The sequence below is a fragment of the Saccopteryx bilineata genome, chromosome 2, assembly GCF_036850765.1.
Source record: "Saccopteryx bilineata isolate mSacBil1 chromosome 2, mSacBil1_pri_phased_curated, whole genome shotgun sequence".
In the NCBI taxonomy this organism is placed as follows: Eukaryota; Metazoa; Chordata; class Mammalia; order Chiroptera; family Emballonuridae; genus Saccopteryx; species Saccopteryx bilineata.
In genome coordinates this window covers 391868589-391886283 of record NC_089491.1, presented here as the reverse complement: position 1 = coordinate 391886283, position 17695 = coordinate 391868589, and the positions used below count along the sequence as shown (strand labels likewise).

General features: G+C 48.2%; 1 protein-coding gene across 1 annotated transcript; it reads right to left on the bottom strand.

Moving 5' to 3' along the window:
* Nucleotides 1–2579: 2579 nt before the first annotated feature.
* ZNF286A (zinc finger protein 286A) lies at nucleotides 2580–16084 on the bottom strand. The gene is made up of 5 exons (XM_066264320.1): nucleotides 16026–16084; nucleotides 13818–13906; nucleotides 10025–10139; nucleotides 7538–7630; nucleotides 2580–5402 (listed from the first exon to the last, which is right to left on the bottom strand). Exons 1-5 carry the CDS (start codon nucleotides 16081–16083, stop codon nucleotides 4171–4173), a joined length of 1587 nt encoding a protein of 528 aa, XP_066120417.1. The 5' UTR covers nucleotide 16084; the 3' UTR covers nucleotides 2580–4170.
* Nucleotides 16085–17695: the final 1611 nt, after the last annotated feature.

Sequence of the window (17695 nt, the reverse complement as noted above, 5' to 3'; positions counted from 1 at the left end):
GGACCCCTGGTCTTCAGGACAGCACCAGACAGAAGCAAGAGCAGGAAGTGAGGCCCCCTCCTAGCAGGAGCTGGAGAGTGGGCTGCTCAGTTCTTAAATCAGTCAGTGAGAGGGGTGGGAGACACACCCCTTCCTAGTGTCTACTGGTGGATGCTGAGCTTCTCGCTGTGGATTGAAAGCTCGTCCCAATGTGACAGCACTAGGAGGCGGGGCCTTGGACAGGGGGCGAGGCCATGATGGCGGAGCTCTCAGGAACGAGGGCAGTCCTCTGCTACTAGGCCCCGGAGCTCCCTCGCCCTCTCACAATGTGACGACACAGTGGAAAGATGGCTGACTATGGACCAGGAAGCCCCTCCTCAGACACTGAATCTCCTGGGACCTTGATCTTGGACTCGATGTCGTTTTCAGAGCTGTGATGTCGAATGTTGAACATAAGCCATTCCGTCTGTGATTTTTTGTTATAGCAGCCCAAATGGGCTAAGACACCACTTTATTAAAATGTGTGTGTGTAGTGCACACACATGGAGAGAGAGAGAAGGGGAGAGTGGGAGAGAAAGGGGACACTGTATCATTTACTGTCTTCCAGGCCCTTCATGTGCATTGTATTTAATCCTCACAACAACCTTATGAAAGGGAGATGATTTATCTCCATTTTGCAGATAAAAACAAACAAAGAGGCTCAGAGAATAAGTAGCATTTTAAGGTCACAGAGTTGCTAAGCGGAGGTGGCAGAGTTAAAAACCAGCTTTGTAAGGCCCATGTGGATGTCATTCTGGTGGTCAGATGTTGGCCTCCAAACGATGAATTTATTTTCGCTCCAGCTTTTGGCGTGAGAAACAGTAAGTACAGAGTGTCCGTAAAGTCACGGTGCACTTCTGACCAGTCACAGGAAAGCAACAAAAGACGACAGAAATGTGGAATCTGCACCAAATAAAAGGAAAACTCTCCCAGTTTCATACCTATTCAGTGCAGTTCGATGTGGGCTCACGCACAGATTTTTTAGGGCTCCTTAGGTAGCTATCCCGTTAGCCTCTACAGACTCGTCACTGACTGATGGCCTACCAGAACGGGGTTTCTCCACCAAACTGCCGCTTTCCTTCAACTGCTCATCCCACCGAGTAATGTTATTCCTATGTGGTGGCGCTTTGTTATAAACGCGCAATATTCATGTTGTACTTTGGTCCTGGATTCGAATTTAGCGAGCCACAGAACACACTGAACTTTCCTCTGTACCATCCACATCTCGACTGGCATGGCTGTGGGCTGCTCCACTGTATACACCAGGGGTCCCCAAACTACGGCCTGCGGGCCACATGCGGCCCCCTGAGGCCATTTTTCCGGCCCCCACCGCACTTCTGGAAGGGGCACATGTTTCACTGGTGGTCAGTGAGAGGAGCATAGTTCCCATTGAAATACTGGTCAGTTTGTTGATTTAAATTTACTTGTTCTTTATTTTAAATATTGTATTTGTTCCCGTTTTGTTTTTTTACTTAAAAATAAGATATGTGCAGTGTGCATAGGGATTTGTTCATAGTTTTTTTTATACTCCGGCCTTCCAACGGTCTGAGGGACAGAGAACTGGTCCCCTGTGTAAAAAGTTTGGGGACCCCTGGTATACACAGTGTTATGTCACCATCTGCGCATGTGCACATGCTGCCCCGTCATCCTACAGAAACTGGGAGGGTTTTCCTTTCATTTGGTGCAGATTTCACATTTCTATCGTCTTTTGTTGCTTTCCTGTGACCGGTCAGAAGTGCACCACGACTTTACGGACACTCTGTATTTTAGGCTTTTCTGACACACACTGTCCACTGCAACTACTCAGCTCTGCCATTTATGGTATAAAATGGCCGACATATGAATAAATGAGAGTGGCTGAATTCCAATGCAACATTCTTTACAGAAACAGGCAGTAGACATAATCCATGGGTCAGGGCACTTTGTCAACCCCGCGTTAGACCGACACTGAACAGGAAGGTGGTAACAAGGGCTGAGCCCCTCTTCCTTCATTTTGTTCGTCAGCCGTTCTGCCGACGTCTCGGACCTTGAGCCTTCCCAAGCCTCTTGACTCCTTTCAATGTCTTAAAAAGAGTTCTTTCTAAAGCCTCTGCCCAGAGCGTCGCCCCCTGGTGGGCATGCCGGGTGAATCCCGGTCGGGCGCATGCGGGGGTCTGTCTGTCTCTCCCTGTTTCCAGCTTCAGAAAAATGCAAAAAATAAAATAAAATAAAATAAAATAAAATAAAATAAAGCCTCTGCCCAGTCCTTTCCGTCCCACTTCTTTCCTGTTGTCTGATTTCCACCATCGCTGGATTGACGATCACCCCATCCTTAATGAGCTTGCTCTCCACCACGACCACTTTTAACACTTCAGCCTTCTACTTTCCTTCAGTGATAGAACTCAAGTCTACAGAGAGGGAATTGTAAGTCACAGGGACATACAGGATAGAAGTTATAAGAGAAGAATCTATTAACTACTTTTCCCCTTTTTCTATGAACATCTTTTCACACAATATGTAATAACAAAAAAAAAATCTGACATTTGTATAGTGTTTTGCTAAATATTTATTTGAACGTTTACTTTTACTTGTGTTCCCCATCCCATCACTGGTCTTTGGTCACCCAGGTAGGAATATCAATAGATCATGTGGTTTCATGCCTTTCTGATCTTCTTGAAAGGGCTCTGGGATATAGCAAAGACTAGCCAACAGATAGAGAGAACAAGAACAAAAAATATGTGGGTAAACATGAAGGTCAGAAGAATGACAAGTTCTTCACAGAGAAACTGCTTATCCTCATGTGAGTCACTGTCCTGTGAGCTCTTTTCCGTATCTAACAGGAACACACGTCCTGTGTCGCACAGCTGCTTCCGTGCCATTTCTTGACTGGGATCCTAACATGCTCACACATTGAACCCGTCAATGTGTGCAGATCCTCAACATCCCAGCGGCTTTTCCTCAAAGCGACAAACATAGTTTACAGAATGTATAATAATGTAAAGAAATGAAATCTAACACTGTATTTACAGAAAACCAAGGATTTATTCAGGAAATGCCAAGGATAAGAGAGGGACTTGATCAAAACCCACAGTGAAGATTTTGACCCATGCTACTTCAGGATAACTTCCAAGGAAGTAAAAATGAAGCTCTCTCTACACAGCAGAAGGACCACCACCGTCTAAATCTATGACCAGCACCATCCATGTGAACCTAACTTAGAACCTGCTGTAAAGACATTCTATTTGTGTTCATCAAATTAAACAGTGGCCATTTTTGGGGAGAGGGAGGAATACAAAGCATATTTCAACTTTTAACCTTTAGTTTTTGTTTATTTATTTATTTGCTAATAGAAATGACACTATCTGTAAATCTGGATCTCTACTTTGGATTCAAAGAGGAACAACTCTGTCTTCCTGATGATAAGGACATGAATCCTCTAACCTACCAAATAAGAACTTCCTTACAAGCTATAACATGGTTAGGACATAGAAAAGAGGAGAAACTGGATTCCATGGTGATTATATTGCTACCCACTTCTGAGGATTTCTTGAATTTTCACAACTGTGTATTGGAGAGGGGTTAGGAATCAAAATCTGAAATTTCTGGCTTTCATAATTATCAAATTATGAGCTTCCTGATGCTGGTTGGTTGGCTCAGTGGATAGTGTTGGCCCAGCATGCCGATGTATGGGGTTCGATTCCACGTCAGGGCACACATGAGAAGTGACCGTCTGCTTTTCTTTCCCTTCCTCTCCCTTCCCTTTCTCTTCCCCTTCTGCAGCCAGTGGCTTGATTGGTTCAAGTGTCAGCCCCAGGCACTAAAGATAGCTTGATTGGTCCTAGTGTTAGCCTCAGGCACTGAGGATAGCTTGGTTGATTCCAGCATTGGTCCCAGACGGGGGTTGTCAGGTGGATCCCAGCTTGGCACATGCGGGGATGTGCCTCCCTATCTCTCCTCCTTTCACTTAAAAAAAAAATTATGAGCTTTCATAATTATGAAATCAATAGATATGAGGAACATTTTGTTTATGGCTCAAAAATATGTACTATGCAGGTAAAATTAGATGCATACAAAATTGGTCCGTAAGCAGCATTTTAAGGGTCCTTCACTTAACACTCTCGTATTCAACACAGTGATAAAACCAACTTACGTTTCTTCACATACAGTAATTTTTCAGGGTTGTTCTTCTGTATGAATTCTTTGATGTCTGATGAGGGAGGAACTGCACTTAAAGCTTTTCCCACACTCGTTGCACCTGTAGGGTTTCTCTCCAGTATGAGTTCTCTGGTGTTGAATAAGAGCTGATGAATGAATAAAGGCTTTCCCACATTCATTACATTTGTAGGGTTTCTTTCCAATATGAATTCTTTGATGTTTAGCAAAATTTGAACTCCGGCTGAAGGTTTTCCCACACTCGTTGCACTCGTAGGGTTTCTCTCCAGTATGAATTCTTTGATGCTGAACAAGGTGAGTGCTTTGACTAAAGGTTTTCCCACATTCGCTACACTCGTATGGCTTTTCTCCAGTATGAACTCTCTGGTGTTTGGTGAGGGATGAGCAATGGCTGAAGGCTTTCCCACACTCCTGACATTTATAGGGCTTCTCTCCAGTGTGAGTTCTTTGATGTTTGATGAGTGCTGATGAATGAATGAATGCTTTATCACACTCATTACATTCGTAAGGCTTCACTCCGGTATGAATCAGCTGATGCTGTACCAGGTGAGTACTTCGATTAAATCCTTTCCCACATTCACTGCACTCGTAAGGTCTCTCTCCGATGTGAATTCTCTGGTGGATTGCAAGGGATGCGCTTTCTGTGAAGGCTTTTTTGCATTCGGTGCACTCAAAGAGAATTCTCGTATGAGTTCTCTGATGCTTAGTTAAATTAGCTCTGTGGCTAAAAGATTTCCCACATTCGTTGCAGCTGTAAGGTTTCTCCCCAGTGTGGACTCTCTGGTGTCGGATAAGCACTGAATGGTAAGTGAAGAGTTCACCACAATCGTTACATTTATGAGGTTTTTTCTCCTTATAGGTTCTTTGCTTTTTCCTTAAATTTGATTTCTGTTTCAGTCTTTTTTCCAGCGTATAAAAGGCATAGGATCCTTTAGAAACCTTGTCCTGAGTGAGAAGGACAGACTTATGACTCCAGTTTTTCCAGTACCCATCGTGCTCGTGAGCTCTCTCTCTGGGAAGTGAGTTCACGTAGGTGAACATTTCTCTCAGGCGTCTCCCCTGATTTCCCTGCTGACTCTCTAACACACTTCCACACTCATCAGTTGTTTCCAGGCTGGTCTCATAGGCACTGCTCCCTGTCGGTCTGCCCGTTAGTGCAACCTGGCACGGTTCTTCTCCGGGACAGTCTCGCCCTGACGTTGACTCTTTGCTCTCAGGTCTACTTTCCAAATCTGAAAGAAATTGGAAATGCAGATTTCCTTCATTTTTTTCTGGGCTCAATCAAAAGGCTGTTCTGAAGTAAGTAAGAGTAATAAAGGTGAAAAGCACGTCCTCAGTGAGTAAGTGGGTCTGACACACGGGATGATTTGCAAAGAGAGGAAAAATGAAGGGAAACGCAGGATAAGCAGAGAAAATGAACAGATCGTATTCAGGAGTCAACGGGGGGAAGATGACCAGAACGAAAGAAGGAGGGATGCAGATGAAGCAATCCATCACCACATTTCCAGCAGGATATGGGCATACTAAAATCATGAAATGAGCACAGTAAAATACTACTGTAGTAATACATATCCAGGCAGTAATCACTTGAGTGCTAAGGACAGTTTCAACATCCAATCCTACACATATCCAAATATGCATTCCATTTCCAGTTTAACCTTTTCTAACAATGCTTTTATAAAAAAATCTCCTATGAGCTCCCAGAGATATAATGGCAAATCTATACATAAGACTACTTTTTTTAATTTAAATTTTCTGAAGCTGGAAACGGGGAGAGACAGTCAGACAGACTCCCGCATGCACCCGACCGGGATCCACCCGGCACGCCCACCAGAGGCGATGCTCTGCCCCTCTGGGGCGTCGCTCTGCCGCGACCAGAGCCACTCTAGTGCCTGAGGCAGAGGCCAAGGAGCCATCCCCAGTGCCCAGGCCATCTTTACTCCAATGGAGCCTTGGCAGCGGGAGGGGAAGAGAGAGACAGAGAGGAAGGAGGGGAGGGGGTGGAGAAGCAAATGGGCGCTTCTCCTGTGTGCCCTGGCCGGGAATCGAACCTGGGTCCCCCGCACGCCAGGCCGACGCTCTACCGCTGAGCCAACCGGCCAGGGCCATAAGACTACTTTTTACCACGCTAATTGTATTTTGCAAACATCACTCTCATGATATAAAGAATGGAGTACCTGGAGGCAAAGGTGGCATCAGGCAGAGAAATGATCACTGCAGTCCCAGCAAACAAAAGGAGAGGGAGGTACGGTAACAATGAAGACATGCTGAGAATATAATTAGATAACCACACTGATGAACTGGATAAAGGAGAGTGATGGAAGTGTGAAGACTATTCACAGATCTAGGCTTGTACAATTTAATGAGACGATGAGTGTCGTCAAGACAGTTATTAGAAAAAGGCCCAGCTGAGGAATGGAGGATGTGGGCATATATGTATCAGGCATTTAGTTTCAAATACGTTGTATTTGAAGTGTCTTTGATATAGGCAAGTGGAGACATACACAGATGTTGAGAACAGGCGCAGCAAGGGGAGGTCTAGGATGGAAACAACTTTGGGGTTGATATAAGGGATGATTTGCTTATGGGAATAGACGAGACTGCTGAAAAAGCAAGAAGCTGCAAACTGGGGACCAGCTGGATAAATCTGGCCCTCAGACATCTGTTTGGACCACACTGCTTATACAAAATTTTGAGATTAGTTGCCAACAGTTAAAAATAGGAAGATTTCAGCCCTGGCCGGTTGGCTCACCAGTAGAGCGTTGGCCTGGTGTGTGGATGTCTTGGGTTGGATTCCCAGTCAGGGCACACAGGAGAAGTGAGCATCTGCTTCTCCACTCTTCCCTATTCTTCCTTCTCTCACACTCTTCTCCTCCTGCAGCCATGGCTCAAATGGTTCAAGCAAGTTGGCCCCAGGTGCTGAAAGTGGCTCCATGGCCTTGCTTCAGGCACTGAGATAGCTCGGTTGCCAAGCAACGAAGCAGCAGCCCCAGATGGGCAGAGCATCACCTGGTAGGGGGCTTGCCAGGTGCATCCTGGTCGGGGTGCATGCGGGAGTCTATCTATCTCCCCTCCTCTCACATGGGAAAGAAGGAATAAAGGAAAAAAAAGAGGCAAATAAAACAAAATACTGGCACGTGCTTGATCTTGGTGGTAGATCATATGTGTAGTTTCTCCTTGACTTGTGTGTGTGTGTGTGTATGTGTGTGTGTATATATATATATATTTAAATTTCTACATAATTTAAATTATTAAAAAAATAAAAGCACATAGCACTTCTAACAGTCTCTCTCAAGCAGTGAAAAGTGCCAGTTCTTCACCGTCTTGAGGGACCTCTTCTGAGGACTCCCCCCCCCCCCCCACTCACCTGAACAGCTGCTTCTGGGGACTCTTCTCTCAAGCATCAACGGTTCCTTTCCACTCTCCAAACTGTGGTTCTCAGGCTTGGCAACCGGAAGCCCTGCTCATTAAAAAAAAAAAGGGGGGGGGAAGACAGAAATGGGACTTAGCAGCTATCTGTGATGGGCACAAACATCCACCCTAGAGCACAGCGCCACGCCCTGCTCTGCAAAGAGGACAGGGAGCTCCGGGCCGGTGCGGAACGAAAGAAGAGCACGTCTGCCTGAAGCTCAGAGCACCCGCAGCGGTAGCCAGGCCGGCAAGGGCTTCGCCTGTACTCGAAAACACAAACGCTTGTCCCTGTCAGAAAAGAAGAGAGCTCATCTCTCTTTCCCGAGGTCGTTCCGGGAGACAAGGCAGATCAACCCTCAGCTGAGGGAAGAAGCTGGAGAAAAGGGGAGCCCAGCGTCCCCACAAAGTCCTGACGTGCTAACTAGAATTGCTGTCTCCTGCTTTTCCTCTCTCTGTTTCCTCACTAACCCACTCTCTCAGGGAATTTGTTCCAGGAGGTTTCGGAGGGGCTGACACAGTTCTTCCCCCATTCGTGCAAACACACATTGCACATGTGCATGCAGGTGTGCCAGTGTGTGCGTGCACACTCACGTACACGCTCACGCACACAGAGTTGGGCACGGGATCCAAACAGGCCAGGGTACCCATCTCGCTGGGTCTAGTACTTGTTGAACTGGTCAACATGTGATCCTATTTGCTGAAACTCCCGGACAGAAGAACCACCTTTCCCCTCGTAGCTCTCTAACTATAAGATGACATAACCCTAGAGCTGCCAAGGGCCATCTTCGCCACATGGGGAACTCCTAAGAAAAAAGCCAATACAGGGCAAAGGCAAGCCGCGTGATTAAAAAATAAAAGAAGTTCCTGATAATATATTTGATTCCCTGAATCGAGGTTCTTTTTCCGCTGGGGAGTGGAATCCAGCACCCAAACCCGACCGAGACCTGTCTCTGAACGAACAGAAGACTTTACCTTCAGGGCTGGACTCCACACCGTTCTAGGAGGACAGTGGTGGAACCCAGAGCCGCTGGGAGAACGGAATGGGAAGGTAAGAGAAACATTTACCCCTGGAGAAAGGGCGGAGATGTACACTAGGCCTAGCATTACGACTGAAGGAAGACAAATAGTTATAAATTCCACACCTAATCCAGGTTCACAAATGCCCAGCTCAGAGTGAGTGTCCTCGGAGCAAAGACACCCCATCTCTTCCCACTTCCTGTCAACATGCGAACCGATCAAGTCTTTTGCAGAAAGACCAGTAATAACCTAACTTCACTTCCTAACGCCACACTTTGAAGACACAGGCGAGCAGTAACCCTTGGGCGACAGTCCTCGACAGAAGCAGACACGGGTAAGTGTTCACAGTCACCCTGATGAGATTTCCAGATCATCAGGTGGGCGGCGGCAGAGGGCAGGTAAAAAGCTCCAGTCTCGCTGCTGCTGCCGGAGAGACTGCGCCTTAGTGCTGCCCAATGACCTGCTATTTAGGAAACAACCAACAGAGGAAGTAACAGCAGAGACGGAACACCTATCAGGGGTCGTCAAACTTTTTATAAAAACCGCCCACTTTTGCAGTGCTGGTAGACCTGGTCCCTATCGCCCACTAGTGGGCGTTCCAGCTTTCATGATGGGCCAATCGCAGCGCTGTTTGGTTGCACGGTGGGACCAGGTTGACCAGCACTGCAAAAGTGGGCGGTTTTTATAAAAAGTTTGACGACCCCTGATAGATCAATATACAAATGCCACTCAATCTTCCTGAGCCCTGAGCTGTATGCACGGAGGAACAGCGCAACTTTAAGTCACCCGTAGAACACAACAGCTGGGGGGGCGGGGTCATAAAACGCTGAGGAGACACTTTAGAAACTACAGACTTCTAGAAAGCGAGGTTGTAGTTTATTCTGAATCAACACGGGCAAGCTGTTCCTCCGGGCTTTTAGCTGAAAACCCACAAGGCCACGACCTTCAAAGAAGAGAAATACCTTCAAGGTAATTCTCCCCTCCCCAGGGGTAGTGCTGTCCCTTAGGGGTCAGGGAAAAGCTCAGAGAAACCCCCTGAAAAACCACCAGGCAGGATCAAGGCGACCAACCGTTACTCAATTCCAGAAGACCCTCAGGGAAAAGGTTACCTCTCTTTAAAAAAATAGACAAGTTTATTTAACTTACAATAAAGATTTAAATAAATAAATAGAAAACCGAGATTTTTTTTTAATCTCGTTAGCTACTGCGGAATTAGGTTTCTGTCCCTTGAATCCAAAGAATCCCGATTCAAAACCAGCATAGACAGTTCACTAACAACCTAGAACAGAAACGGGTTTTGTCGGGGTCCCAAGGGATGAAGACGTCACGCCCCCTGAACGGGGAACGGGAAAGCGAAGGCTGTGCTGAGCTACTCCGCTTCCCATAAAGTCACGACGTCCCGCAGGCAGCGTGCAGAGTCACGTACAGAGTGAGACCAGGTTCCTGTAGTTCTCCAGCATCACGTCCCTCTGCGCAGGGTCCAGCTTCCCCCACTCCTCGGGGGTGAGGTCCATGGCCACGTCCTTGAATGTCATAGATGCCTAAGACACAAAACACACTGTTGTTCACAATCTTTCACTTGATAGCATCCCTTTCACCCCGCCTCCAGTTGCTTGTGGCCCGGGGACAGAGGGACCGAATACATTTGAGAGGAAAAATGACAGTGATAAATGACAAGTATTTGAATAGTATTCAGATTCTGAACATTCTAGGTCAAGTCGCTGGGTATCAGTTACGTGTCAGGCACATTGCGTTCGGGTCAGCAGGAGAACCCAAAGAAACACAACCACGGTTTCTCCACTGAGAGTTGATCATTCTTCCGGGGAATAGAGCTAAACCATGCACCACACCGAGGAGCCAGCAGTGGAGTGTGGCAAAGTAAACAAAAGAAAGGCCGAGGAGAAACAACGGCATGTCCGCCTAACTCTTCTTGTGAGTCCTCAAGAAAAACCTGAAGACTCGATCTAGCCAACCAGGAGATAAACGGAAACACAGACCGTGTAACAGAGAAACCATGGGAGGAAAAGGTTGGCAGCGAACACCAAATCCAATTAAGCATGGAATTAATTCAAGGCAAAAAAGCATTCACTGGAAAATGATGACAAATTGATTTAAGGGTACAGAAATAACTCATATATGTTTATGTGTAGAATTACAGAGAATTAAGTTAATATGAGACAAAAAAAATACAAAACTGTAAGGAGGTAGACACACAGCAGTATTTTTACATGCCTTTTAAAATAAAGCCCTATATAGAATTTATTCCAAGGTTGTTGGAATAAATATATATCAAATGCTATCTATCACTGGATAGAAAACACTTTCTTTCTTTTTTTTTTGTATTTTTTTTTTTCTGAAGCTGGAAGCGGGGAGAGACAGTTGGACAGACTCCTGCATGCGCCCGACCGGGATCCACCTGGCACGCCCAGCAGGGGGCGACGCTCTGCCCAGCAGGGGGCGATGCTCTGCCCCTCCGGGGCGTAGCTCTGTTGCGACCAGAGCCACTCTAGCGCCTGGGGCAGAGGCCAAGGAGCCATCCCCTGTGCCCGGGCCATCTTTGCTCCAATGGAGCCTCGGCTGCGGGAGGGGAAGAGAGAGACAGAGAGGAAGGAGAGGGGGTGGGGAGGAGAAGCAGATGGGCGTCTCTCCTGTGTGCCCTGGCCGGGAATCGAACCCAGGACTTCTGCACGCCAGGCCGATGCTCTACCACTGCGCCAACAGGCCAGGGCTAGACAAGGTAGTTTGAGGAAAACAACTGTGATCTTACAATTTGCATATCCACAGGGAAAATAACACTCGATGGGAATTAATTTCCGGACCATTAGAAGAAAAAAAATCAGAACTAAAAAGCAAACTATTGCACAAAAGGCAGAAACAAATACAACAAACAAACAAACAAAAGAACAAAGAAAGCATAGTAAACAGAATTATAAAACCGCATGGCAAGAAAAATTGGAAACATACAAGAAATCATATTAATGTAAATGAATTAATTTTCCTTTAAAAATAAATTTTTTTTTAAGAGACAGAGACAGAGAGAGAGTCAGAGAGAGGGACAGACAGGGACAGACGGGGACGGAGAGAGATGAGAAGCATCAATCATTAGTTTTTTGTTGCGACACCTTAGTTGTTCATTGATTGCTTTCTCATATGTGCCTTGACCACGGGCCTTCAGCAGACCAAGTAACCCTTTGCTTGAGCCAGCGATCTTGGGTCCAAGCTGGTGAGCTTTGCTCAAACCAGATGAGCCCGCGCTCAAGCTGGCGACCTTGGCGTCTCGAACCTGGGTCCTCCGCATCCCAGTCCGACGCTCTATCCACTGCACCACCGCCTGGTCATGCTAAAAATAATTTTTTTAAAAAGCCAAATACTGTTTACACAAAGGCATTCCTAAAACCACCCTAAGTTGAGAACTGGGGGTGGGGAAAACCTAAGGAAATATCACATCTGAATACAGTTGTGCAAGTTCAACAAAAACACATGGAAAAATATACACCAAACTGTTATCCTCAGTAGGGAAACGTAGGGACTGAATCTGGGGAGGGAAGCAACATTATTTTTATACTCATATATGTCTGTGCTGTTCACCTGGTTTCAACGGCCAAGAATGAAAACTTTGATATTTTAAAAAAAAACTCTCTAATAAGAAAAGACAGAAACAGTCCAGGTAAATTCTAATAAGATAGTGATAATATCAGCATTACATTAAGTCTAATGCAGTGTAGAAAGGACAGAGAAAGTGTCTAAAAATTTCCATGAAAGGTGCAATCTACCTCGAGGCTCTAAAGAGTCTTGAACCTCGTATCAAAGGCTTCTCCTGGCGAAGTGTTCCTACTCCCCCCTGGCTGCCATGACGACGCCTGGCCCCTGTAGTTCAGGTAGCACCCATCCCTTCTCCGACTCATGGGTGGTGTGTGCGTCTATGCAGGAGTGCAGGTCTATTCCGTAGGTCTGGCCAGTTAGAGAACTACACTTAGCTCTGGACAACACCTGGGGCGAGACTGGGCGTGCCGCCCCTTCAAGAGTTAATCCCTGCGCGTCTGCTGGGAAGACTGGGGCGGGGAGCTGCCCTGTGTCTCTGCTCTTCACCGGGGGAAGATGGAAGCCTAGAGTTGATGGGGACCAGCCCTAGGGGGAAAACCTGCTTGAGAGGCAAAGGCAGAGAGAAAGGTCCAGTGAAATGGAGGAAACAGGTTCTAATGTTACTGCTTGAGACATTAGAGTCAGACCTGGAGTTTTCAGCTCTGCTAGTCAATAAACACCTCTTTTTGCTTACAGCGGTTGGAGCTGAGCTTTGATCAGCTGTAACTTAGAGCTTCTTGACTAACGCAGTCTTCACTACGAATGAAAGGTGGGTGAAAACCCAAGGAAGACAGGAAAGTGTGCAAGGGTCTGGAGACGTCACTTTTACCAATGGCACCGATGTGCGATGTGCACACTTTACACAGGGGTCACGGGAGCAAAGGAACAGGCTAGCTCCGGAACCCTAGGGTGGTGGCATGCCACACACATCACGGAGAGCTCTTTTCTCTTACCCAACTTCTTTTAGCAAAAATTTCAAACATACAAAAAGTTGAAAGACTAATAATACTAACACTCATCACCCCTGGAGCACAACCAGCACTGATTCAACAACTCTTGTATAAGAGTTGCCCTTGTGGGACAGACCGCACAGAACACTACTTCACTTCTAAACCGCGGCCAGCGTTCACCAGCTCGGAGGGCTGGATTGTAACCCTTTAAATCACACGTCCATAATAAGCTTTCGTTTCAAGCACTCCTTTGAACTTCTGAGTAGTTACTATTTTTGGAACTCACTTCAGCACTAGAGGTGCTTTCTTAGAGTTCTTACTCACCAGACACGGGTACGCTGTTTCCCTACAGAAACATACATTTTAAGATATGCCCCCTATTTTCTTCTTAAAATACCTTCCTAAGTTGCCAAGCTCAGAAACGAGCACAACAGGCTAAAGGCGGGAAACACTCCTCCTTACATGCCTGTTGACTAACAATAAATACCAGATGGAGGAGACAACACGGGTTAGTAGGAAACATTATCCACCGAGTCCCTGAGCCATCTGAGTAGTCTCAGAACTCGAACTCAGCTCTCCAGACTGGCTCCAGCGGGCAAAGAAACTCCACACCAAAAAAGAAGGGAGAGCGTCTGTACTCTGAGAAAGAAAGCGGAATTTCTGTAACCAGCAGACACTCACACTCACCTGGGATCTGGCTATGAGGCGCAGGGCTGCCATTTCTCCTTTTTCTGGGCTCTTCTCTCGGGAAAAGGATGAATCCTGGGAAGACATAGCTACGGGCAAGAAGGTGGTGATTATGGGATCTAAATCTGTCTTGTGATCCAGATTTATAAGACTAAAAATCCCTCCACCATACTAATGGAGCTTCCTCCAGATGGTGCAAATGAATGGCGCCCCAACAACTCATAATCCCTAGGATCACGGAGAATGTCCAGGAAGGCTCCCACTTAGGGGCCTAAATTTATCGTTGCTTTAATAATAACACCTACCGGGAGGCGGCACTCTCTAATCTAGAAATTAGAATTAGTTTATTTCCAAAGCTTAACCTACATTCAATATAAGAAAAAATATGCCCAGTTCTCAAAAGTCACCCTACAAGCTTATCTGTGTTTCTTTTTAATTTTTCCATTGATTAGAGAGAGAGAAAGGAAGAAGGGGGGAGTGAAAGAGGCATCAACTGTTGTTCCACTGTGTTGTGCACTCACTGGTAGCTTCCCATATGCACCCTGTCCAGGGAGGGAACCCAGGACTGGGGCAGCGGGGAGGATGCTCTACCCACTGAGCCACCTGCCCAGGGCCATCCTGCAAGCTCATTTAAAATGTAGATGACTGGATCCCACTTCCAAACAATTGTTGTTAGTTAAGTCTGAGGTACAATCTAGAAATCTAATAAATGGGGGGGGGTGTAGTAATTAATTCTGACAAGGAGGTCCCAGATCAAATTTCAAGAAAGCCTGGGCTAGTAATGCCTGTTTTCTATTACGCAAAACAAACAAAAATATCTGCGCTAAGATTGTTAAGACTGTTGTGCAAAGTGAAAGAACAGGTGCAGGATGTTTTTTCCCCCAAGAAAAAGCCAAATTCTCAGATTCACTGATAGTCTGGTTAAAAAGCACATGTGAGAATAAGTAATTGAGGCTTTGATCATGCCTTCCTTGGAAGCGAACATTTTGGTCACGTTTTGGGGTGGCTTTGAAGGAAGCACCGTGCACCCAGCTGGGGTGGATAAGGGGGTACCGTGCACCCAGCTGGGGTGGAGAGGGGAGTACCGATCACCCAGCTGGGGTGGAGGGGGGGGTACCAGTCACCCAGCTGGGGTGGAGAGGGGGGGTACCAGTCACCCAGCTGGGGTGGAGAGGGGGGGTACCGGTCACCCAGCTGGGGTGGAGAGGGGGGGTGCCGGTCACCCAGCTGGGGTGGAGAGAGGGGGGTGCCGGTCACCCAGCTGGGGTGGAGAGGGGGGTACCGGTCACCCAGCTGGGGTGGAGAGGGGGGTACCGGTCACCCAGCTGGGGTGGAGAGAGGGGTACCGTGCACCCAGCTGGGGTGGAGAGGGGGGGGTACCGTGCACCCAGCTGGGGTGGAGAGGGGGGTACAGTGCACCCAGCTGGGGTGGAAAAGGGGGTGTTCCCAGGCCAAGCCCTGCGTTCTCACTCAAGGAGCCCGTCCACGTCCCGGACAAAGAAGACTGGCGGGACTGTCTGCCACGAGCCACCTCCCCCGAGGCAGAGGACTTCTCTGCAGGAGGAAGAAGTGCACCTTCCCCAAGTTCAACTTCAGCCACTCTCACCTCTTTTCTCCGGCTCTGCGGCCAAATCTCCCCCCCCCCCCCCCCCCCCCCCCGATCAGCCGCCCCCCGGTGCTGAAGGTTCTGATCCCACCTTCCCCGCCCCCTCCACTTACAGACCTCCGGGGACAGGACAGCGAGAACCCCGGAGGGCCTCCTGTCCGCCCACCCCCACCCCTTCCTGCCTCCACTCGTGGGGGTCAGGCCCGGCTTCTTCCTCGGTACTACGAGGGTGGCACCTGGCAGCCCGGGGACAGCACGCCCCCCGGATGCCCGTCCCCGCCGCTGGCAGCTGAACCCGAGGGGACGGAGCCGCTGGAAGAGCTGGCGCTGGGGCTGCCGCCCGGGTGCAAGGCGCGGGCCCAAGCCCGCCAGCCGCCCGCCCGCCCGCTGCGCCTCGTCTGCACCCACGTCCCCGGGAGGCGGCCGCCGCGCGTGGGGTTCAGGCCGGAGCGTGCAGGGATGCTCCAGGCTCACGGCCCTCTCTCCAGGCCGCTCGTCCCAAACGCGCACTCCGGCTCCGTCCCGGGCGCACAGACCGATGCCCCGGGGGACCCACCCCCGACGCCAAGCGGAGAAGAGCGGCCTGGCAGTCACCAACTCACCTCCCATCCGGGCTTGACAAAGGCGACCAACTTCTCCGGCCAGCTCGGCGTCGCGCATGCGTCACAAGGAGTGCGAGCAGGGCTGGCCAGCCTCACGCAGCCCCAGAACTACGATTCCCAGAAGCCTCAGCGCGTCCGCCGGGCTCCGTTGCTCAGCAGGTGGGGAGCCCACGTGGCGCCGTTGGGGGGATGCGAAGGAGCGGCCGTCTCTTTTCTTCTCGCGAGAGTATGGGCCAGCATCCTCCGCGTTGGAGCCACGGCGCAGGGGAACATCCCTAGGGTTAGGTGGTCTGGTTTAGTTTAGTGCGCGGGAGTTGCGCTTGTCTGCGCCAGGGACTCACAGCCCGGTGCTTGCTTAGGGATGCGGAGGAATTCAACCTAAATTAATGTAATGTAAGGTATATAAAAAGAGGCGATGGCTTTTAAAATATATATTATTTTACCTCTCCAGACGTCTTTGCCTTCAAGTAATGTGAAAAGCATATTTTGAGGAACAGCAAGTTGGATACACAAATCCATAGGCTACTTGTAATATTGAAAATTCACATGTGTGAGATAAGTTGAAAAGGTTTTTAGCCAATTTTAACAAATTTTGAGCAACAGGTTCTTCATCTTTTTTCTTTCTTTCTTCTTTTCCAAGCAAGAGGAGGGGGAGAGAGACAGACTCCCACATGCACCTTAACTGGGATCCACCTGGAAACCCCATCTGGAGCAATGCTGGCAACTGAGCTATTTTTAGCACCTAAGGTGGAGGCTCCACCAGCCATCAGTGCCTGGGGCGATGTGCTTGAACCAATAGAGCCATGGCTGTGGGAGGGGGAGAGAGAGAAAGAAGAGGGAGAGTGAGGGGTGGAGAAGCAGATAATTGCTTCTCCCATGTGCTCTGACCTAGAATCAGACCCTGGACATTCACATGCTGGGCTGATGCTCTACCATTGAGCCAACAAACCAGTGCCTCCCTTCATCTTTTTTTTTGTATTTTTCTGAAATGAGAAGCAGGGAGGCAGAGACACAGACTCCCGCATGCGCCCGGCTAGGATCCACCCGGCATGCCCAACAGGGGGCGATGCTCTGCCCATCTGGGCGTTGCTCAGTTGCAACTGGAGCCATTCTAGCACCTGAGGCAGAGGTCATAGAGCCATCCTCAGCGCCCAGGCCAACTTTGCTCCAATGGAGCCTTGGCTGCGGGAGGGGAAAAGAGAGATAGAGAGAAAGGAGAAGGGGAAGGGTGGAGAAGCAGATGGGCGCTTCTCCTGTGTGCCCTGGCTGGAAATCGGACCAGTGACTTCCACATGCCGGGCGGAAGCTCTACCGCTGAGCCAACTGGCCAGGGCCTCCCTTCATCTTTTTAACCCATCTCTTCAATCCCTTGCTGCTCCTATCTGGCAATCACCAATTAGTTCTCTGTATCTATGAGTTTATTTCTGTTTTGTTCATTTATTTTGTGTTTTAAATTTCATGTGTAAGTGAATTATATGGTACTGGTCTTTCTCTGTCTGACTTACGTCACTTAGCACAATCCTCTCCCTGTCCATCCTTGGCTGTGGTCATATATAGTAAGATTTAATTCTTTTTATTTATGGCTAGACTGGTACCATCTTTTCTTTATGGTTTGTGTATCAGTGGAAACCAGTCCCTTGACTGGAGCATTTAAACCATTTACATTTAAA